The following is a 21,905-nucleotide window of genomic DNA, read 5'->3' on the forward strand; positions in this document are numbered from 1 at the left end:
ACTATTGTCTCTTGAAAGAAAGGGGGGGAGGGAAGTGGGGGGGAGGGAAGCAGGTATTTTAGACCAAAGTTCTGACATTGTCCATTCTTTTTCAAATGAAAGTGAGCAGACTGGGAGCAGCAGGCCATGGAGTAGTAGGAGTAGTGGAGGCTGGTTCCTCAAGGGGAAAATCTCAGGCTTTTCAGTTTCCCATTGTAGGCAGGTAGCCACAAAGCCTCCGTGATCCCAAGTATCTCGCTTGAAGGATGCAAGCAAAATCCTCCCCCACAGGCAGTGAGATTCCTTTACAAAATAATAATAATAATAAAAAAACCCCCCACGGACTGACTCGTGAGCGAGACTGACATTGGGCAGAAGGACTCGTAAGCAACTTGCAAAGGGAAGATTTGCAAGCAACAGCAGCGACCGTTCCCCACCCCGGGTGCTGAACGCACAGCGCCAGCAGCAGAGCACCACTCATTGTTGTGATTCCATTTGCTACAATCTCCTCCTACTCCATTGAGCGGGGGGTGGGGAGGGGGTTGTTTGTGTTAAGTCATCGCCACCGTCACAATGGGCAGCGGCGCCTCCTCCTCCCAGGCTTCCCGCGCGGCCCTTTCTCCCTTAAAAGGACAATGGGGCGCGCATGCAAAAGAACTCGATTGAGTAGAATCGAGCCGTGGGAACGACGCTTGCGCAGAGAGAGGGGGAGGAAAGCGAGCTATGCAAATGAGAATCGAATTGACTCTAGCACGGCAGCGGTTGCATGCAGCGGACACGGGAACTACACAACGACGGCGACGTTGCGCACTCCGCAGAGGACTGGGGGCCAGCTCGTTGCACGCACCGCACCACGCTATTGATTTGTCGGCGGCTGCAGTTCAGAGGCAAGTGACTTCATTTATTTTTCTCTGCTTGTGAATTTTTTTTTACACCCAAAAGTGATCCACCCCTTCGGCGTCAGGTTTTTCTGTGACCCGGCCGCCGTTCGGGTGGCTAAAACAAGTTGTTTTGGGAGGCTGCCTTTTGTTTCAGGGAAAGCACTTTCCTGTCCGAAATAGTTCTGAGCGGTGCTGTGCGCGGCGTCGAGTGACCTTGTTTTAAACGATAACTTGGGGTCTGATTTGCAGAACGAGCATGGTAGGGGAAATGCCGCTTGCATTGTTCCAGTTCTAGCTGCAAACTGGGACTTTCCTGAAAGTGAAATCAGAACGCTCCCTTCAGAGCGAGAGGAGCTAATTCCTGAAGCACAGCACAAGAAAAGTGATCCCAGGAAACGCTGATGGTTAGAGAAAGTAAACCGTGTTCCCAGTGCAGGGTGTTATCTGGAAAAATCGGTGGAAGGGTCCTTCTTCCAGGAGCTCAGGGGGAGTGCATCAAACCGTCGCTGAGTGAATGTTTTGAGCGGCTCTTGTCTTGTTCTGTGTGAGGAGGTGGAAGCTAGAAAACGCACTGTTCTTTCCAGTTTGTAGGATCAAGTTAAGTGGTTTTTGGTTTATTTTTGTAGGGATTTGTGTTTTTTGGGGGGGAGGGGGATAGAAGTGGGGCTGAGATTAGCGTGGCCCGTTGTTGGTGCTGCCTCCCAGGTCCGTTGCGGCCCGTTTACTGTGTGCACGCGGTTTGGCGTTCTTTGCTCAGCTTGGGCGAGAGATGCGGATGTGATAAATGAGCGAGCGAGAGAACCCGGACGCCTAAAGCGCTCGGGATTCCAGAGCCCGCTTGTGCTTCGGAACGGTCCCGAGAGGAACGTTCCATTGGCGAACGTTCTCCTGGGCCGTTTACACTGATGTTACCAATTATACACCTGTAGCTTTGTTCTGAGCGCACAGAAGTTGTTGCGTCGTGAGTGGCAGGGGGGGCAATCACTGCTGTGTTAATGGACGTTTTCTCTTTTGGGGTGTGCGTGCGTGAGGGAAATGGGGAAATGGTTCTCTTTGACTTGTTGGCTCGTGTTTTAGAAGGGCTCTCGGATTCAACACTCGAGTGACCCGACATGGAAAGATTGCACACACACAATCTGACATGACACGTGCTAGGAGGTGCGCAGGGTTACAGGCTTGCTTTAGTTTTTAACCTTGTCTATTGCAAATACTTTTTGTTATCGATCAGACGCGTCCTGTTGTTCGCGTCAGGACAGTGTGACTGGATGGTGATGGCGTCTTGCCACTTTCGAAGCAGAGTGCGAGTGGAAGTAACTCCTTGTCTTGTCTCCTCTTTATAGTTCAAACGTTTCCATGTAGAACACCCCGAAGCTTGAACTTTTAGTTCAAGTCTCCGTTTCGTGGGGATTTGTTCTTTCTGGTAGACCAGGAATCTTTCCAGTTAGCCTGGTCTTTAAATCTCTTAATGCTTTTTGCAAGGCATATCCTTGGTGCTGCACGTAGGCAAAACCAGGCTGAAGGGAAAACAAAGGGCTTGCATGTGCTGCAGGCTGTGCTGGCTCTACAACTGTGTCTGCGATCCAGTCTGCTCACCGAAACACGGATTGGGATTAAAGAACCGGGGCTGGCGGGGGCGGTAGGAGGGGAATCGATGCGACGGGCTTCGTGTCTTGGGGAAGTTTTGAGCTTGGCTTTTTGTTTCTGGGAGACTTTGGGGGAAGTTAAAGTTTAGGTGCGCACACGCTCCTGCGAGGTTACCATGCAGTGCGCATGGAGGAGGAGGAGGAGGAGGAGGCGGCGTGTTTGTGTGTCTGAAGCGCGCAGGAGGAAGCTCCTCTCACTTTTCTGGGTCTAAAGTGCAGATTCTTCAAAGCCTGGACTTGCCGCTGCGCCGGTGCCGATCGTTGCTGGGGCCGGATGAGGACTTTTGAAAGGGGTTCTTCGCACTCTTTCCTGGGCGGTGGGCATGTGTTTATGGGAGGTCCGTGGATTTCCCTTTGAAGTCGAACTGTTGCCATGTTTGAATTACGTCAGGGTAAAGCCACGAGGAGCCAGCAGCAGCAGCTCCCTGTAGGATGAGGTGAATGAAGGGCCCTGTTGGACACCACGAGCTCGGGGTGTGTGTGTGTGTGTGTGTGTCCGGAGGGGGGGGTGCATATTCAGGAAGGGCTGCTGCTGATCTAGATTGGGGGGGGGGGGGGTCCGTTCTCGCCCCTTTTGTTCTTGGAGATAACGCTGTGGACGGAGTAACTTTCACTCGGGATCTTCTTGGCTGGTGGGTGCAATTTTGCCCGCTGCCTTCACGCATCTTTTCCCTGCCGAGGACACAGCCGCTAATGCACCTTTCCGGCTACCGTGCAGCCTGTGCCATGGAGGATCTCCGCCAAGTAGCGTGAGAGAGGAAAGTGTGTGGCTGAGCCGTGCGTGTGGTTAGCTTCGGGAAATCAGTGCCGCTGACACTGACCCCGGTTTCTCTCCACATAGATTATAGCCAGCACGCAGGAGATTAGGAGCTTGCTCGTGGAAATGTCCCTTTCCCCAAACAGCTGTGCCATCGCAGTCCCCCCCGCCCCCCACTCCCTGATTCCAAACCGTCTTAGTCCTGGGTGAGTGAAGACTTTCTTTAAAACATAATTTAAGGCTAGTTACATTGCATCTATCGACCTTGGCTGATAAAGAGCTCAAAGGTTTGGGCTGTCTGTTAAATATCCTGCAAACGTTGCTGGGGTCTGATTGTTGTTTCAGTGCTTGCCTGTAGGCACTCTTCTGTGCTCCTCATGGCTCCTGCATTACATTTTTGCCCCAGTCCTGAACAATTATGAACAGTGCCTTTCCCCTGTTCAATGGCAAGCTTTAGGCATTTTCTCGGAGACCTCGTGACAATGACTGTGTTTTGCAACCTGCTCTGAAAAACAGTTGTTTTCCCATAGCACACCTCCAGCACACTGGATATTCTCCTTTTTTAAATGGTCTTGTTAACCAAGTTCCTCTTCATATGGTAAACTAGGCACGTGTGTGTGTCCGTCCGTCCGTCCATCCGTCCCAATGCGTGTTGTCTACCTGATCATCATGGCCTCTTTGAAAAGTAGGTCGTCCTTGCTGGGGTGGGTGGTCTTTGTTCCAGCAGGCAGTTCTTTTTGTGAGCTGCCATGCACTGGTGCTGAATGTCCTTTTTTTCCCCTCCCTCTACCCAAGTTTCTTTCACCTTAGCTTTAGTTCCTCCATGGCTGAGACACGGCTCAAAGACAAAACTTTGGTGCCTGGATGTTCCTTTTGGTATTGGTACCAGGCAGGCTGCAGGTTAAACATCTGCAGCGAAATGCTGCTTCACTGAAATCAGTGGGAGGTCTGCCATTGACAATCAGGACTGAAATCCTACTTCCACTGAAGAATTTTGTTTGCTTGTTTGTTTGGGTTTTTTGGGGTGGGAACTGTTAATTTTTGAGGGCTAAATCATCTTCCAAGTATGTGATTCAATACTCTGCGTTAACTGGTGGTGTTGGTTCAGTAACTATGTAGTTTATCATTTTGCCACCAATGTTTTCTATCCTCAGATTTGGAGCTTCTCTTTACTGAAAGGGTTTTTTAGGCAGAAAAATAACCGTAGAACTCCTTTTTTGTGATACCCCACTTTGCATTATCATGCTCATTACAAACACCTGTTTTTCTAGGATTTACTAGTTTAGTTGTGTGTTTAAAAGCTAAAACAGAACTTCTTAATTTTTTTGGTATTTTTAAAGTATGTTAATAACTTGAAAAGCGGGGTAGCGTTTCCAGACAAACAAACAAACCCATAACATTTGGCATAAATTTCTGTCTTCTTAGTATACTTGTCCCCAGTTGTATTTCTGAAGGGATTTCTCTCATGGCTGTTCCTGTTTACTTTTTTGCTGTACCATCTAGTTCAGCACAGTGTAGGGAACACTGGAAGTTAGCAGTGACTAAATCTTGAATTCCTTCTGTATCCAAAGCTCCCACTGACTGTCTCTCTCTCTCTAGGGGAATGTTTTGTTGTTGTTGCCCCTACACATTTTCCCCTTTAAACCTAAATTTTCCTCTATGGATTGGTAGTCCTCTGGGTCCAAACTACATGAGCATTACGAATGCAAGTGAAGAAAACTCTCTAGTTTCTCTTATGTAACATAGTATGGAAAGCCGTTGGTCCATAGCATGATCTAATTGCTTTGAGGATTTTAAACAGTGTAAACCAGCTGAAAAATGAAGTGTTGGAAGATAATAGTTGTATATGCTTTATTGCATTTCATAAGCCGGCTGAAGTATGCAGTGTGAGTGGTCTGATCTTAGATTTGTATGTTTGTTTTCCGTTAATAGAATGTGTCTTTCCAATAGTTTTTAGGTGGAATTACAATAAACAGTGTGGGGGGAGAACCATTAAATGTTATGAGGCCAAAACTTTCAAAATTGCTCAGGGGAAGATTTTCAAGAGCTTAGCCTCCACACTTTTGGGGCCAAAGAGTATACTAAAAACTATACATTCAGAATATTTTTTTCTTTGAGTGCTAGGGAGCCTTCTGTTTATCCATACACCAGGCACAGCGCAAGCAGTGGCAGTGCTGCTGTATATGACCCCCCTCCTGAGTTCTCCCTTTGAAAAGTGGGAGGCTGTATGTGAAGCATGTGCAGGGACATTGTGATCTGTGCATAGCTAGAGCTACTGTGCAGATCTTACAGGTTTTTAAAATAGTCAGAGCGGATTTCATGAGATCCAGAGTACATTGGGTGCATGAGGTTTCTGATTAATTTCACTAATATTGGCAGGCTTTGGGGCCGGATCCAAAGCCTATGGGAGTAAATGGGAGTCGTGTGTCTCTCTTCCTCCTCCCCCCTCCCTCCAACACTTCTGTAAACACTGGATCAAGTCCTTGGCATGTAGATAGGCCCTGATCTTCCTCTCATTAAAGTCTATGCCAAAACTGCCATTGAAGTCAGTGGTGCAGGATAGGCCTAAGGTGACAAATGATGGAATTTTCAAAGGCCCCGAAAGATGTTAGACACCCCGCTCCCACTGAAAGTCTGTGGGACTTGTGCTCTGAAGTATCTCTGTCGCTTCTGAAAATCCCCCCAAAATGTTAGTTGGTAGATGATTGTCACATGAGAGCCTAACACAGAGAGGTCCCTAAATTATGGGGCACACTCTCGGAGGTGGGGGGAGGAGCTTTGGGGGGGAACATGGTGGGGCCTGAGCCAGCCCCCACAGGGGTGGGGAGGAAGCGTCACCTGGGCCAGCTCCCTGGTTGCAGCCTCATGATGCTGAGCAGTTCTCCCTCTGTCGCCAAACTGTTAGCAGGCAGACAAAGGAGTGGGTTCCCATGTGCTATGTAATCATTCATTTTTATCAACACTTTGTGACTTAACACATGGTTACACTGGATGAGAGTTATAGTTACTAATATCAACAGTTTCCTTTACGTCTGAAGCAACAGTTAGTAGTGATGCTTTTTCGCTGTGCAAAAGCAGGTGCCAGAAGAAACCGTAAGTGTGTGGTTGGAAGAGGTGGTTTGAAAATTGAGGGGATAACCGGAATGGAGGGGCAGAGCTCCATTTCATAACTCTAAAACTGGCTCTGGCATAGGAGATTACCAGATAATATGCTAGTGTATGAGCTATCAGTCCAAAGTCCAAGCAGAAAAAGAATGAGTAAGATTACTCAATTGAAAAGGATACAGTTGTATCATAAGTAAAGCACTCTACACTTTTTAACACAACTTAAAAAAAAAAAACTTCACTGAGCTGCAGTCCCCTCTCAAGTGTACTGCTCCTGCAACAATAGCCGTGAGATATTTAATAAGTGCTCACGACACTAACTTTTAAATCTCATGCAAAAGACTGCACCTCAGAAAGCACATGGCCCCAAACACCCTGCTGAGCCATTGGTTCATTACTGACTCAGATGAGCTTCACTAACTGAATCACCAGCACCACTCATATAGTGCCTCGTGGTTTTTCTTGAGGGCCTCTCATGTGAGGGTTGACTGGACCTGACCCTGGTTAGGTTGTAGGAGGTGATAAGATCATGGTTCAAGTTAGAACCACAGCAGATGGAACACACTTCCCCTCTCTCTCCGCCCCCTGCAATAAACATTTTTCTTCTGAAAACCCTGTTCTTTGCTTTGCACAGCCCACTTTAGCTTTCCTGTAGTGTTAACATTTTACAAAAGAACCAAAGTGATGTAGGCACTCAGTTACATTTTCAAATCTGCCTAAATAATTTTAAGTGCCAGTGTCCTATTGAAAATCAATGGGCTGGAGATGCTTAAGTGACTTTTTTGAAAATTTTACCCATAATAGTTTTGACGCAGCCAGTACATTACAGGTGGCTTAACCATAGTAAAGCAATGTCAACCATTCTAATTTCATAAGGGGGCCATTGGTTCCTGCCAGCTATAGCTGGTCCATTTTAAGGTTTCATTGAGTTCAGTGAAACGTCAAGAGCACAGCAGTTGTTGCAGTGGACTAGTGGCATAGGAGTTAGCCTACATCTTCTTGGAGGAAAAAACGTTCCTGGAGATCTAATTTAATTGTTCTAACTTTTCTTGGGCCTCTGATCATCAGGTATAACGCTTACAGGGTGAAGTTTCATTATAAAGTGTGTATACAGTACTGACTGCAGGATACACTTGAAATGTTTCTTGAACTTTCCACCAACATGTGTTGTGGGTTTTTGTTTTTTGGGGTTGTGGGGTGTGGGGCAGCTATTAGAAGAATTGATCTTGTATATGGAGTTTCAAGGTTACACTCTTCAGATCCTAGTCCTTTCATTTTGCAGTGGAACACTTTTACACTGGTATCTCTCCTAGTGTTAAGATTAAACTAACATTTTTAGTTGACACTCATTTTCTTGTTTGTTTCCTTGGAACCTTTCTGCTTCAGACACATTACTATACAACTTTATTTTAACTTTACCATGTTTAACCTTTAAAACTGTAACCAAATTTGAACTTTACAACACTGCAGTGAAGGTCTCCTTTTGGGTGACATACCTTTTTGGGGTGAGGGATTTCTTTATCAAATACTCAAAGGCAGATCCTCAGCTGGTGGAAATGGATACAACTCCATTGATTTCAATTGAACGATACCAGTTGACTCCAGTCCCAGTGGAAATATACCAATTTACAGGGAGAAGCCCAAAGTATTTACTAGCTAGACAGGCTACACAGCTCATGGCATCACAGGCTGCTTTGGAAGAAGTCATTGTCTTCGTATGCAGGTGTGCATTCCAGAGCTTATGATCTTTATTTCACTGTCTCCTATTTTTTTAAATTTTTTTTAAATACTGTTGGCTATTTTCTGCTTTATCCGAGTGCTGTAAAAATCAGCATTGTGAGATTTTGTTGACAGGAACAATCTGCATCAATATGTCTGGGCCAGATCCTCATTTTGTGTCAACCAGCATGACTCCACTGACTTCAGTGCAGCTATGCTGCTTTACACCAGCTAAGAATCTAGACCATTGTTTTGGGCCAGAGGAAGAAATCAGGTTAAATAGCGTGGTTCCTTCTTACTCCTCTCTGCCCTTCCAAGTGAAGGATTTGGATTGTGCAAAGGGTGAAGGAGTTCAGGGCTGGATCAGGGAGGCAGGAATAGAGCAGGTGCTGAGTGTTTGGAATGCCATCCCTTTGCTTTTCAGATAAGCTGCTTTCTTTGTGAAACAGCCAAGGAATATTTCTCTGCAAGGGTCACAAATTTCAGGCAAGTGTTTCTTTTTCTTTGTTTGAATATAAATGGAATTATATGTCTTTGAGTTCGTCTTTTCTATTTTGAAGGTCTTTCCCTTCAACTTCGGTGGTCAGGAAAAATGTAGAAGGCGTCTGGAAAGGCAAAAGAAAATAGCCACCCTTTCCTGTTTGTTCGATTGGTTGCTTTCTAAAAACAATAAATCCTTGAAAGTTAGCTCCTCCTTCCCTAGGAAAGATTAGAGTTCAGGATTTATTTCCAAGTTGAGGATTTCATGCGTACCTAACACAGAGCAAGCATGTCTCTGTATTCCTGCTTCTCATGCAGATGTTAGTTGCCACATCAAATTTTGCAGAGGGATCTCTGATCCCCCAATTCTTGTCCTGACAGATCCATAAAAGAGGAAGATAAACTTTGTGTGTGGTGTAGGCTAGCTTGTGCCCAGCCCTGTATAGATGTACAAGGCGTCTTTTCTCCACTCTCCCATACCTTATGGGCTGGCCCCAGATTAGTCCTGAGATATATTTTCTTATATAGGTGCCTATTACCTGCCCCCACCACCTTCCCTGATTTTTCACATTTGCTGTCTGGTCACCTTACCCCAGATTTATTGGGGAGGAGAGGCTCTGCTTTCTGAAAGTATTTCTGAGGATGTTCTTCTTCTGCAAAGGGGTAGGGCAAGGGCCTCCCCCATTAAGATGTCAGAATTGCAGAGGAGCGTGCACCCTGCAGCCTTTCAGATTATGGCCAAGTAATTGCTGAGCAAGAATTCAAGTGGATGAGCAGGGGGAATAGCAACTCCATCTTCTCTGCTAGAAGCAGAGGGGAAAATTCCCATCGCTCCCCCTCTCCTTTGTGACTGATACAGTGAGAGCTTATCACACCTGCTTCCATCTACTTCAGCCACTGCTACTGAAGCACAAGTGTGCTCCTCCAGAGATCCAGGAGGGATCTTGTTTTGCCTAAGTCAGAATTCCTTGTTGCACAGAATCTCCTTCTGACTCCAGTGTGGCTCGTAATTTAAAAGATGCAAGCTGATATGTAAGTGTATTTAAATATAATGGTGCAAATACATCAGTTTTTACCAGCTGAGGATCTCCTTTACATTCAGGGGAGCTACACACATTTACAGCAGCTGAGTATGTGTCTAGTATAGATACGTTTCAGGTCTGCACTTTCAAGGCCAGATTCTCAGCCAGTGTAGATGCTGGGCTGATTTGCACTAGCTGAAGATCTAATCCAAGGTTTCTAATTTGGGACCTTAAGATACAAAACTTTACAAGTTAAATCTTTTAAGGGCCTAGTTATGGTGTCTTTAAGCAAGCCGAACTCCCATAGGAACTTGGCGTCAGCAATGACTCCAGGAATGAGTGGGCTTAGTATGGAAAAGCAGACACTGCTTTTAAAGATAGCCATGCTGGTGAACACCTTTAGACTCTGTGATCTATATTCGCTATTAAACTCATCAGCTGACAGTATGTTTAGAGTATAGTGTTCAAATGGCAACTGGGTGGATTAAATGTGACTCTGCCCTGACGCCTTCCATTTATAACACTGCATTTGGACACAGTTGTCAAAGAGAAATCTGTTATACTTGTGGTTTCTCTAGTAACTTTTTCTCAAGTCAGGAATGACGTAGGGTGATACTGTTGCTGTCCATTCATCAGTTGGGAAACAGATGGCACTAGTTTTCCTGCTAGTGAAATTTGGCACTGAAAGACTGTGCCTGTGAGAATGGAATCAAGAATACCACAACAGAATATTTACGATAAATATCTGACGCCAATCCTTGTTTAAGTATTAATTGGTTATAAAATAATGTATTATAAAATGGTGATTCTTGTCCCACTACAGTATAAATACATGGTAATAGCTGAGACCTCCCCTTTAGGGTCATAATTTTCTAGAGACTCAAGGTTACAAATGTCCCCAGGTGAGCAATCAAGACAAGTTCCATACCCTGCCTCTCCTATGGAGATCAAGGTGTTTGTTACATGGGTTATTAGGTTCACCAGTGGTATAAAAATACCAGCAACTAGCACCAGACTTTCTAAAGTAAAGCACCACACTACAGGCTCAACAGTGAGTTGCCATAAACAAAACCTAAAATAACTGTCTGGTTGTTACAAATTCCCAAATGAATATGATCACTGACAATCTCAAAAGGCTTGTTAAATACAGTACTACTGAGAGACTGGCTCTTTTGAAAGGGGCACATTGAATAGTAACAAAATATATTCTGCATGTCTTCTTATATATAACTCCTTAGTGCCCGGAGTCATTTTTTTTCCATGTGCATCCTGTTAATCAGGGGAGACTAACTTGACCATGCTTGGCTATGTATAATGCCCATTAGCTCTCTATTATCATAGTGAGAAGACAAATTAAATCTTTATTTGTTTGTCTTGCTTCCCTTCTTAGCTTCCTGACTCAAGTTTCATGGAACCAGATTTTCCTCCCTTCTTTGCCAGAAATTACCCAGTATTTCAACTGGCTAAATGCCACTGGAGATTTATTTGTGCAAGAGCAGAGAAGTAGTTTTGAGTTTAACCAACCTTTGACAAGTCAATCAGGAGGTCACTGGCCAGAACACTTGCTCAATTTGCCACAGGCCTTAATCCAGTAAAGCTGTTCTGGATGGTGGAGGGCCTTCTTGCCGTGAGTCTGTGTGGCTCATGGGTGGTAGGGCAGGATTTTGGGGAACCTCTGCTGGAGATGTACACATCCGTGAATCACAGAGCCCAGTTCCATGGGAGCTCCTGTGCCACATAAGCACACCAGAATTCGAGAGCAGGGCTGATGGATCAGCTGCTTCTGTTCTTCCTACACAGAAGTGAGTGGCTCAAAGCCAAGTCTAGCCATGAGGCTAGAGTGCTGGCCATAAAATGGCCTGGGGTGGGAAGAGAGGACAGTGAGGACTATGCCTTTCTTCTAACCCCAGAGAAATTACTGGGCATGCCTGCTTGGGCTGTGAGCAGAAACCAAGGTTTGTTCCTTAGGCAATTTTAGGCTGCCTCCTTGCAGAGTCAAGAAAGTGGTGCTTTAGAAGTCACATTTGAGTACTTACCTCTGTGAGCGTAAGGGCTTGAAACTTCATTTTTGTTGAAAATGAATGCTTGGGTTCTATAGGATCTGATGATGAAGCCTCTGAAACATGTCCAGGAAAGTTGTCCCCTCACCATTGGTGAATGGGAAGTGGTTTTGTCAACCCAGCTCTTCAGAGACTCTGTTTTCTGTCTTCCTATGTGTTTGTACAGCACCTAGCACAATGGAGACCTGTGTCTGATTGGGGGCATTGGGTTCTACTGCAGTAGAAATAATTAACTGGATTAATGAACTACACCAAAATATAAATATTTTTGTTCTCTTTTAAGCTGCGAAAGTATCAGTTCCTGTTTAGATGGTTTGTGTGAGAGTATTACCATGACTGTGATTTATATAGGGCTCCAAATCCTGGTATTCTCCATTGGGGTGTGGGAGTGATGTTGGTTATCTGTAACCCTGCTGTGATGTCCTCCTTCAAAACCTTAAGAGCTAATCTGGTGCTGGAACTATTTACAGTAGGGTGGAATTCACCTCTCTAGAAGACTAACATGAGACCTAGGCTGACAGTTCACAGCTCTTCAGCGTCATCTGTTAATTTCCCTGGCTTCCCCCAAATCTTCTGGTTTTGATGGAGTCTGACAATGTAATCACCTGGTCTCTTGGTTCGATTTATTTTTTGTTTAAAAAAAAAAAAATTAAATCTCACTCCTTATCTAAATTGTCACCTTCTTTTCCCCTTGGTTCTATACAGTGACATCTGTTGCAGCTGAGTTCTTGCCTGTTTGAAGCTTCCTTCTACTAAGCAGCCATTCCTTTTTCTGTGTATTAGGCTGCTTGTCCTTGATGATAAGCAGCAGAGGACAAGCCTTGCTCTCTAAACAGAGTTGTATAAGCCAAAGTTGCAACATTATCTATCTAAAAGAAAACTCTTTTTGGAACGGTACTTCTGCATTTCTGACGTAGACTAGTTACAGTTTTTGTATGGCTTGTAAAAACTTGTTTTGTGTTAAGGCCCTGAGCCAACTAATAGCTTAAGCACGTGTGTAACTTTGAGCACTGGAATCCGGCTACTCAAGGGTTTAAAGTCATCCATGCATGTTCTAAAGTGCTTTGCCAGATCAGGGCCTAGGCACAGTCTGTTCTGGAAACTAACGGGGGATGAGGGCAACAGCATCTTGGGATGCACCTTTTTATTGTTTACCAGGGACTCCAAGAATTAAGCTTACACCTAAAACGTTGTTTTCTAACTGGAAGCCAACAAATACCTCCATTGCACATTACCTGCCACCATAGTATAATTCATTTGGGTCAGGTGAGGATAACTGGTAATGATATGTGAGCTGGAGAGATCACACGAGATGCCTTTGCAGAGCTGGCAGCTAGGGAAAACTTTTTTTTTTTTTTTTTTAATTTTTACTTTGTAAACTGAATAAATTTGATGTGGAGTCATTGAGAGTCAGTAAACACAGTACTCCCCCTCTCCCCCCAATACCATTTCTAGAGTGGCTTGTCAGAGTTGAATAAGGCTTTACCTTGTCATGTGGTTGCCTGGGTTTGCTTCATGCCCTCAACTTTGGGCCACAGGAGATGTCAGCAATTTGTGCACTTGGAAAGTGCAAGGTCATGCACCTAGAGACTAATAAGAAGAACTTTTGCTATAAGCTGGGGATGCATCAGTTGGAAGTGATACAGGAAAAGAAGGACCTGGGCGTATTGGTTGATCACAGAATGACTGAGCCGCCAATGTGATGTGGCTATGAAAAAAGCTAATGCGGTCCTAGGATGAATCAGGCGAGGTATTTCCAATAGAGAGAGAGAGAGAGGTGTTTAGTGCCGTTATACAAGGCATTGGTCAGACCTCATCTGGAATACTGAATGCAGTTCTGGTCTCTGTCTTTAAGGAAGATGAATTCAAACTGAAACAGGTGCAGAGAAGGGCTACTAGGATGAGCCGAGGAATGGAGAACCTCCTTATCAGAGGAGACTGAAAGAGCTTGGCTTGTTTAGCCTAACCAAAAGAAGGCTGAGGGGAGATATGATTGCTCTGTATAAATACATCAGAGGGATAAATACCAGGGAGGGAGAGGAGTTATGTAAATTCAGCACCAGTGTGACACAAGAACAAATGGATATAAACTGGCCATCAGGAAGTTTAGACTTGAAATTAGACAAAGTTTTCTAACCGTCAGAGGAAGAAGTTCTGGAACAAGCTTCCAAGAGGAGCAGTGGGGTCAAAAAACATAGCTGGCTTCAAGAATGAGCTTGATAAGTTTATGGAGGGGATTGTATGCTGGGACTGCCTAATTTGGCAATTAACTGAGCTTTGACTACTAGCGGTAAATTACGCCCAATGGCCTGTGAAGGGATGTTAGATGAGGTGGGCTCTGAGTTATTACAGAGAATTCTTTTTCAGGGTGTCTGGCTGGTGAGTCTTGCCCACATGCTCAGGATTTAGCTGATCGTCATATCTGAGGTCGGGAAGGCATAGGCCCTTGTGGGTTTTCACCTTCCTCTGTAGCATTGGGCATGGGTCACTTGCTAGTGGATTCTCTGTACCTTGAAGTCTTTAAATCATTATTTGAGAACTTCAGGAACTCAGTCTTGGGTTGGGAGTCTATTACAGGAGTTGGGTGAAGTTCTGTGGCCTGCATCGTGCGGCAGATCAGACTAGATGATCATAATGGTGCCTTCTGACCTTATAGTCTGAGTAAGCATATTCTAAACACCTGTCCTCCTAAGAGGCACTGTGAAATAGTGACTGTGCATAATTTAGTAATTCCCCCACTTGTTGCCTGTTCTGTGATGTAATATTAGTTTACAAAGTCGCACATGAGGCTACTCCAGGGGTGGGCAAATTTTTTGGCCTGAGGGCCACATCTGGGTATAGAAATTGTATGGCAGGCCATGTGGTGGGGGAGAAGGAACAGGGAGGGGTGGGGGTGGCTGCTATGCTCCTGCCAGCCCAGCTGGAGGGCCTGATGAAAGGCTCAGGTAGGCCATATGCGGCCTGCGGGCTATAGTTTGCCCATCCCTGGGCTACTCCTTCCTTTAAATTATCCTTGAGCTGTCTCTTAAAGTGATGATGATAGTTTCTGCTTGTTCAACAGGCTACTACAGCAAAGAAGAAAAGATGTTTGGTTTCCATAAACCAAAGATGTACCGGAGTATAGAGGGCTGCTGTATCTGCAGAGCAAAGTCTTCCAGCTCTCGTTTCACTGACAGCAAACGTTACGAAAAAGACTTCCAGAATTGCTTTGGGTGAGATCCTCTTCTGCTCTTCCAAATTGGATTTACATTTTAGTTTGGTGGTAACTTTTCATGCTTAGACAGAAATCATCAGCCTCACCAAAAGAGGTGTACTAGAGGCACTAACCAGGATCAGGTCTGGTGAAGGCTTCAGTTCCTCATACCTTTGCTATGAGGGGGCAGGCAACGTGGTGCCAAATCCGCAGTTGGTGTAAATCAGCAAATCTCCATTGACTTCAGAAGATCTCAACTGAGGAGCTGGTCCATGCTGTCTGGTTCTCTGTTGCAAAGTACTATCAAATTGGAATGGAAACGCTTTGCATTCACTTTTCCCAAGTGTATAAAAAAAGTGGAGAGGCCAGGCCCATGGAATTGTTCTGAGAGTCGTGAAACCTTAGATAGCTAAATAAATGTTTAGCAGGGAGGGGGGAGTAAAAGTCCAAACAGGTTTTGTAAGTAGCCCGTCATTGTTCCAGATAATCCAATCAGTCTATGGGAATGTTATTGTCTTTCAGTGGAGGGAGGAAACTACCATTTTAATGGTCAGTTTTCCAGCCCAGTGTGGTGTAAAATAAGCCTGAAAGAATTTTCTTTGCACTGGAAATTAGGGGAAGCTTCAAAGTGCCTGTGAGGAACTTTGCATAATTTAGAAGTAATTAATTTAACTGTAGATTTAACCACTCCTTTAGCATTTTGGAACTAGTTTACAAGAACGTTGAAACTTTTTCAATCTTGCTTTCCCTCATCAAATTATCAAGGAAGCGAATTCCTGCTTGGCAGCTCCTAATGATTTCTTTTATTATATTTAAGACTTGTTTTTGTTTTAGTGATTTACTTTGTAATTAGCCATAGCAAATAGAATCTCTCTCCTTGCACTAACTTTCCATACAAGTGTGTTTTATTCTGGAGAAATGTCCACTTTGTCATATTTCTCTGACTTCCCCTTCTCTTTAGCCATCATGAAATTTTAGGCCCCAGACCTGCAAAGATTTATGTCTGTGATTTAATTTTACACAGGAGTAGTCTCATTGGCAACAATGGCACTACTCACCTGTTCGAAGTTACTCACTTGAGTGAGTCTTTGAAGGATCAGGCCTCTATTTTGCTTTTCCTTGTATTTTTCTTTGTCTAGAAGTGATTTCCTCAGGAATCTTTTTATAGTGATTTCTGCTGACCACTGTCTTTTAAATGTAAAGCCGCTTCAGACCTGCATGCTTGTTTGTTGCTGGCCTACGCTAAAGGAAGGCTGTGTCATGATCCACTGGTTTTTTATTTAAACTGGCGTTTTGAAGTTTGCAATGTGCTTTTGTTTTTATGCTTTCTTCAGTATGTTTGGCAAGGTAGAACCTGCAGTCTTACCCTTGTACATCAGACACAGAATGGCTTATCTAATCCAGACACGTCATTCTCCTGTACAGTATTTCAGGGTCCTCTACTTAAATGTCCCAAAAAAATTCCATAATCTGTCCCCTTCTTTAAATTTTTTTGGAGTAATTAAACTGTAGAGGAAATCTTTTTAACAAGCTTACAGAAAACAAACAAGTGCAGCCTTCGTGCCAATGTTTTATAAGTTCTTGGGCTGTGCAAAGAGCTATTCACGGAGCACCTACAGAGTGCAGCAGGAGTACAGCGCATGGAATTTCCTACAGGATCTGAGCTTTCACTTGAATTATATGAAACACTTAAGAACCAAATGGAGTGTGTATCAGCTCAACTAGGATTACTTCAAAATGAACTTTAGAGGGTTGAGGTTTGTTCAAATACAGTTAGGCCAAGATTCTCTATAGTGGTGAGCACATTTCTGTGGCTTAATTACTTTTAAGGTGCCTCAAGTTGGACACTCAAAAAAAAAAAAAAGTGAGGCCCCAAAAATCACTATTTACTTTAGAAAATCTTGGCCTGAGAATCAGTTGTCTCTGTCTTTATGCTAATTGCTTTGGTTACAAGAGGCTAAATAATAAACAGGGTCTTCTCTTGTCAGGCTCCACGAAGCCCGCTCAGGAGACATCTGCAATGCGTGTGTCCTTTTGGTGAAAAGATGGAAAAAACTGCCAGCAGGATCAAAAAAAAACTGGAATCACGTTAGTTGGCTATTTTTTCTTCCCCCATTCCCTTTTGTAATTCATATTCCCCTTCAGTCCATTCTACTAAAGACACGCAATTGTTTTCCCTCCACTCCTCTGCACCTGCAAAAGCTGCTCTGAACTTTCTGTGGTGTGGCTATTCCCTGCCTTTAACTGGCTTTTGTGTGCCAGATACAAGTGATTGTTGGAGACAGTTCTCTTTTAAACCCCTCATTTTCACATGCTCATAAATTTCTCGAAAATTCTCTCTTGAGACTAAAACATTCCAGATGTGGTCTTAGCCCAAAGATAAATTCTTTTTTTTTTTTTTTTTTTTTTTTTGGAAAGTTTGAACAAGCAAGGTGACTTGCTTAAGTAACATATAAATCAGCTTGAGTCAGTCAAATAATTAAAATGGCTGTGTCACACAGTCATTCCCACTCTCTAATTTGATATATTAATCTGTTCTGGTGGGGGTTGGAAAGAGAGCCAGTTTTTTATGTCTTTCCAGGAGTGATATTGACAGTAACAAGGGAGCTAAACCTACCGCTGTTCATTGCTTGGGGCTTGCCTAAACACAGAAGTTAGTGTAAATTGATTTAAAAACCAGTGCAAACCCACTGTGGACACTCTTCTGTTGGTTTAAACTGGCCTAAATTACAGGTGCGAGCTAAACTGAAGCTTTTTTCGGACACAAGAAAGTTGCACAGGTTTAACTAAAACTGGTACTTTAAACAATTTACTTTCTCATGTAGACTAGGCCTGATATAAGCCAAGTTGAAATGAGTGTGTAAGAGTGTCACCACACTAAGTTGCACAGGTGAACTAAATTGGTTTAAAAACGCAACTTTAATTAGACCAGAGCAGCTTTGTGTGCAGATCAGGCCTGTGTAATGATACAGAATTGTGGGCAAAGGGAATTAAATGTATCCACTGTGTCTTTCAGGTGGTGGATGCAAGGGCTGGACCCAGTCTTAAAACAACACTGAAACCAAAGAAAATGAAAACTCTTTCTGGAAGCAGAATAAAGAGCAATCAAATCAGCAAACTGCAAAAGGAATTCAAACGGCACAGTAAGTAGACAGAGATTTAGGAAAGCAATTTCTTGCCAAAGTAGCTAATTGTTAATTGGCCTAATTGGATACTGTCCAATGCAGTCAATCTTTTAATGAGAAAATATATATTTATGTAACCTCTTCACCCTTGCATTGTTCGTGAGGGGGAGGTGATGTACATCTGAGCTGGGTGACTCAGAGTGGGGGAGTGTCAAGGAAGGTTTCAGATGTCGGAAGACAAGTTGGGTTGAAGGAGAAAAGCACTTTTATTCTAAGCCCCTGATTTCAGTGATTTGAAACTGTCTCAGAAACTAACTTCTTGGGCAGAAATTTCATAGAAGCTAGATTAAGTAATCACATTTTTGGGACATTTAAAATTACACTACACAAAACACTAAAGGAAGGATGGACTTCAGCCACTTCTAGGCAACAGCCTGTGATATCACCTTTTGTGCTATTCGCTGCACAGACACAGTCTGAAACAACCCTTGCTGCAAAGACCTGGCAGTCCAAGGCCCAAATTGTGCAAACTTTGCACCTAACTTTGCACACTGTGTGTAGTCTCACCGATGAGCAGAGGTCTTTGCAGGATCAGAGTCCAAATGGATAAGAGATACACGGTGATGGAAAGGAAGTATTATCCCCATTTTACAGATGTGGATATTGAGGCACAGAGGGTGAAATCCTGGCCCTATGAGAAGTCAGTTTTGCCACTGACTTCAGTGGGGTCTGGATTTTGCCCAGGGAGATTGAAGTGATTTACCCAAGGTCACACCAGAAGTGTGTGGCAGATCTGGGAACTGAATCCAGAGCCTCCTGAGTCCCATTCCAGTGTCTTACCCAAGATCATCCTTCCTCTTCATGAAACATTTCCAAAACGTTGACAAACGATCATCTCTGAAACTTTGAAAGTGCCAACAGTGAGTAGCAATTGTCAGCTTTTTTAATATTCTCACTGGCCATAAAAGTGCTTTTTGTATCAGACTTTTCCCTGGGCTGTGGTGGGAGGGAAGGAGGGAAGAAAGCAGCTAGTTGCACACAATGTATTCTTCTGGTTTGTTTTTCTGTAGACTCTGATGCCCACAGTACCACCTCAAGTGCCTCCCCAGCTCAGTCTCCCTGTTATAGTAACCAGTCTGATGACGGCTCTGACACCGAGATGAGCCCTGGGTCCAGCAGAACACCAGTCTTCTCCTTTTTAGATCTCACATACTGGAAAAGGTAATAAGCAACCAAATACATCTGTGCAGCTAGCAATTCATCTTAATTACAAGGCTTTCTGTTCTGCTTCCTCAGCAATTAAATAGCATTCGCAAACAGCTGGTGACAAACATGACATTTAAGGATTTGGCATAAGTAATTTAACAGTACAGAAAGTATGAATTTGGACTTGGAGAGAAATAATTGTTTTGCCTTTTATTTTAAGGTTGGTTTCCACGTACCTAATGTCAGATGCAGTCAGTTCATTATATCTGGTTAACAGACATTTTATAACTGACCCATGGTCATGGTCAGAAGAAACTTGGGGGCTGGAGCAATTGTAGGATTTTTTGCCAAGTTGCAGAGATTTTTATGCTTCTGTTAGACATTGTAAATGCAGTGATCCTTGTTCATCTACTCCGCAAATTCAAATGGCTCTGACTTCATTGCTTCTAAATTGGCCTTTTACAGGTATGTTTAGTCAAATAGTTCAGCAAAGAAGCGTGTGTGTGTATCTGTGTAGCTATTTCATGTAGCAAAGTGGTAAACCTACACTTAAGCTGAGATTTATTTTAAGCAGGCGAACAGATTTCAACACTTTTGATTTTGTTTTTGTGCTTGCGATTTTTGTTTTGGGGCTTTTTTTCTGTCATGTCGGAAGGAAACTTCCCCAAGAACTGAAATGGGTCTGAATCTTTTATGTATCATATAAATGCTTATCACCTTGATATCCAAATGGCCCTGGAGGTTGTAAACTATAGCATCCTGGTCATATTAAATTTAACTTCTTGTGTTTCTGGAATTTATTTGTATGTGGGTATGTTTATATATAAAATTGTATCTGTATCTCTCTTCCTACCCCACCCCTTGCTCCCCAGGCAAAAAGTTTGCTGTGGAATTATTTACAAAGGGCGTTTTGGGGAAGTCCTTATAGACACTCATCTCTTCAAACCTTGCTGTAGCAATAAGAAGTCAGCGACTGAGAAGCCTGAACAACAGGGACCCCAATCTCCAGCCATCTCCAACCAAGAAGAATGGTGACTTCCTTGGCTAACTGCAGGAAGGTGTATACGGAGCCTCTTATTGTCTGGAAAATGCTAGAAAGTGACCCTCTGTTCACTTTGGACACCTGCGATGCTGCCAAAAGACTATTCCTTAGAACTGTTTTGTGTTTTACTGCTACATTTCCACAAACTCTGAAGCTAGTTTGTATCTTTTCAGAAAGACTGTACATAATATTTAAGATGCTATGGAACACTTAGCAAAGCTGAATGCTGCTGCGAGGTTGTCTTTTAAGTTTTGGGTTTTTTTAATCTTTCCCCTACCCATCCCTTACGTGAATGAACTTAAGGATGGGCTTTGTTGTATAATAAAGTGTATGTAGTTAATGTTTCTGTACTGAGAGAAGCAGTGGTTGTGTCAGGCATTTTTTAAGTTGATAATTTTCTCTGAGGGACAGAAAAAAGTTATTTCATTTGATATATGTGATTCAGTGACATGGACTTACACATCATAGTTTTTAAGTCAACTCTTTACGATATTTTCATTATGTATATTTTAAGAGGTATGGAGAGCTAAACCTTACTACTGACATTTTAATATAGTTTCATCCATTCCTGTATGGCAAGGCCAGGTAATTGCAGACACCAGTAGTGCAAGTTGTTCTAGTGCAAGAAGGACTCAAACGTTAAACGTTCAAGAGTGGAGAGGGAAAATACTCTCTCTGTCTTAGGCCTGGTCTACACTCACGGCGAAATTCAGCAGCAGTAGCTCTAAGTAGCTTGCGTATCTCCTGTCGACTTCCTACATTCTAATTAGCGTGGTGTCTCCACTATGCTGTGCCGATGGAAAATGCCCTCCCATTGACGCAGTGTTACTCTTTTTGCAGGGGTGGGTTCGTTGAGTCGACTTCCGGATCGATTGAGCGGGTCTCCACTGCCGCTCAATCAATCCCAAAGAATCGATCTTGCGGCACCGAATGTGCCACCGTGAGTGAAGACATACCTTTAGACACCTTCCTAGTTCCTCCTTAGCTAAGAACTGAATACAGGTGATCAGTAATTACAACCCAAAAGCAAACACTGGAGTTTGTGCAGCATTGGCATGTGGTTAGATTGAGAGATGGACCATGGAGGCTGCCTGGGTCCAGATTAGGTGCGGGTTCAGGGTTGCAATTGTTGAATTCTCACAGGATGATCTCATACGTTTTCTGCTATTTCAAATTGTTGGGATTGCAAAAGAAATCTATTTTTGTTCTGATGCAACTGAAATATAACCAGATAATAGGCCTGTTCCTGGTTTTGAACATGACCTAGAACCAAAACCATAGTATGCAGGGGCCAGATTCCGGTCCACGGAGTTGAAACACAACAGTCCAAGCAAGAAATTCAGTGGGGTTCAGATTCAAGATTCCTGTTTTGAAACCCGTACCCTTCAGTTCTTATGAACTTTATGCATGTTTTTACTGCAATCCCAGGATGGGATTGCAGGTCATGTAGAGATACCCAGGCTAGCTTTTAATCCAGCTAGCTTGGGTACCAGAGCAGTGAAGCTGTGGCAGCGTGACTCCATTGTGGGATGTCCACCTGAGTAATTACCCAGAGTCCTGAGCACCCTTGTATAGCCCATATTACTGTGGCTTCACTGCTATTGGTTCACAAGCTAACTAGATCAAAGCTAGTTGGGCGTGTACATGAGCTGCAGTCACACAGTCATTGTAGTCTAGACATCCCTGTTACACA

General features: G+C 43.7%; 1 protein-coding gene across 3 annotated transcripts; it reads left to right on the plus strand.

Moving 5' to 3' along the window:
* Positions 1-693: 693 nt before the first annotated feature.
* Positions 694-20,633, plus strand: SINHCAF (SIN3-HDAC complex associated factor). Of its 3 annotated transcripts, none has more exons than XM_067536194.1 (6): positions 694-866; positions 14,708-14,858; positions 16,828-16,927; positions 17,856-17,982; positions 19,035-19,185; positions 20,043-20,633. In XM_067536194.1, exons 1-6 carry the CDS (start codon positions 746-748, stop codon positions 20,203-20,205), a joined length of 813 nt encoding a protein of 270 aa, XP_067392295.1. In that variant the 5' UTR covers positions 694-745; the 3' UTR covers positions 20,206-20,633. The 3 variants fall into 3 exon arrangements, with proteins under 3 accessions (XP_067392295.1, XP_067392297.1, XP_067392296.1); XM_067536196.1 differs by lacking the exon at positions 694-866 and adding an exon at positions 1,401-1,457; XM_067536195.1 differs by lacking the exon at positions 694-866 and adding an exon at positions 2,971-2,977.
* The last annotated feature ends 1,272 nt before the right edge of the window (positions 20,634-21,905 follow it).

The sequence above is a fragment of the Emydura macquarii genome, unplaced genomic scaffold (assembly GCF_026122565.2).
Source record: "Emydura macquarii macquarii isolate MOO-44397 ecotype Brisbane River unplaced genomic scaffold, CSIRO-AGI_Emac_v2 contig_3530, whole genome shotgun sequence".
In the NCBI taxonomy this organism is placed as follows: Eukaryota; Metazoa; Chordata; order Testudines; family Chelidae; genus Emydura; species Emydura macquarii.

Excerpts from the sequence above, each read along its gene's own strand:
- SINHCAF (XM_067536194.1), top strand. The coding sequence starts at position 746 with ATGCAGCGGACACGGGAACTACACAACGACGGCGACGTTGCGCACTCC. Across the intron at positions 867-14,707 it reads TCGGCGGCTGCAGTTCAGAG|GCTACTACAGCAAAGAAGAA; the intron begins GCAAGTGACTTC and ends CTTGTTCAACAG. Across the intron at positions 17,983-19,034 it reads AAAGGAATTCAAACGGCACA|ACTCTGATGCCCACAGTACC; the intron begins GTAAGTAGACAG and ends GTTTTTCTGTAG.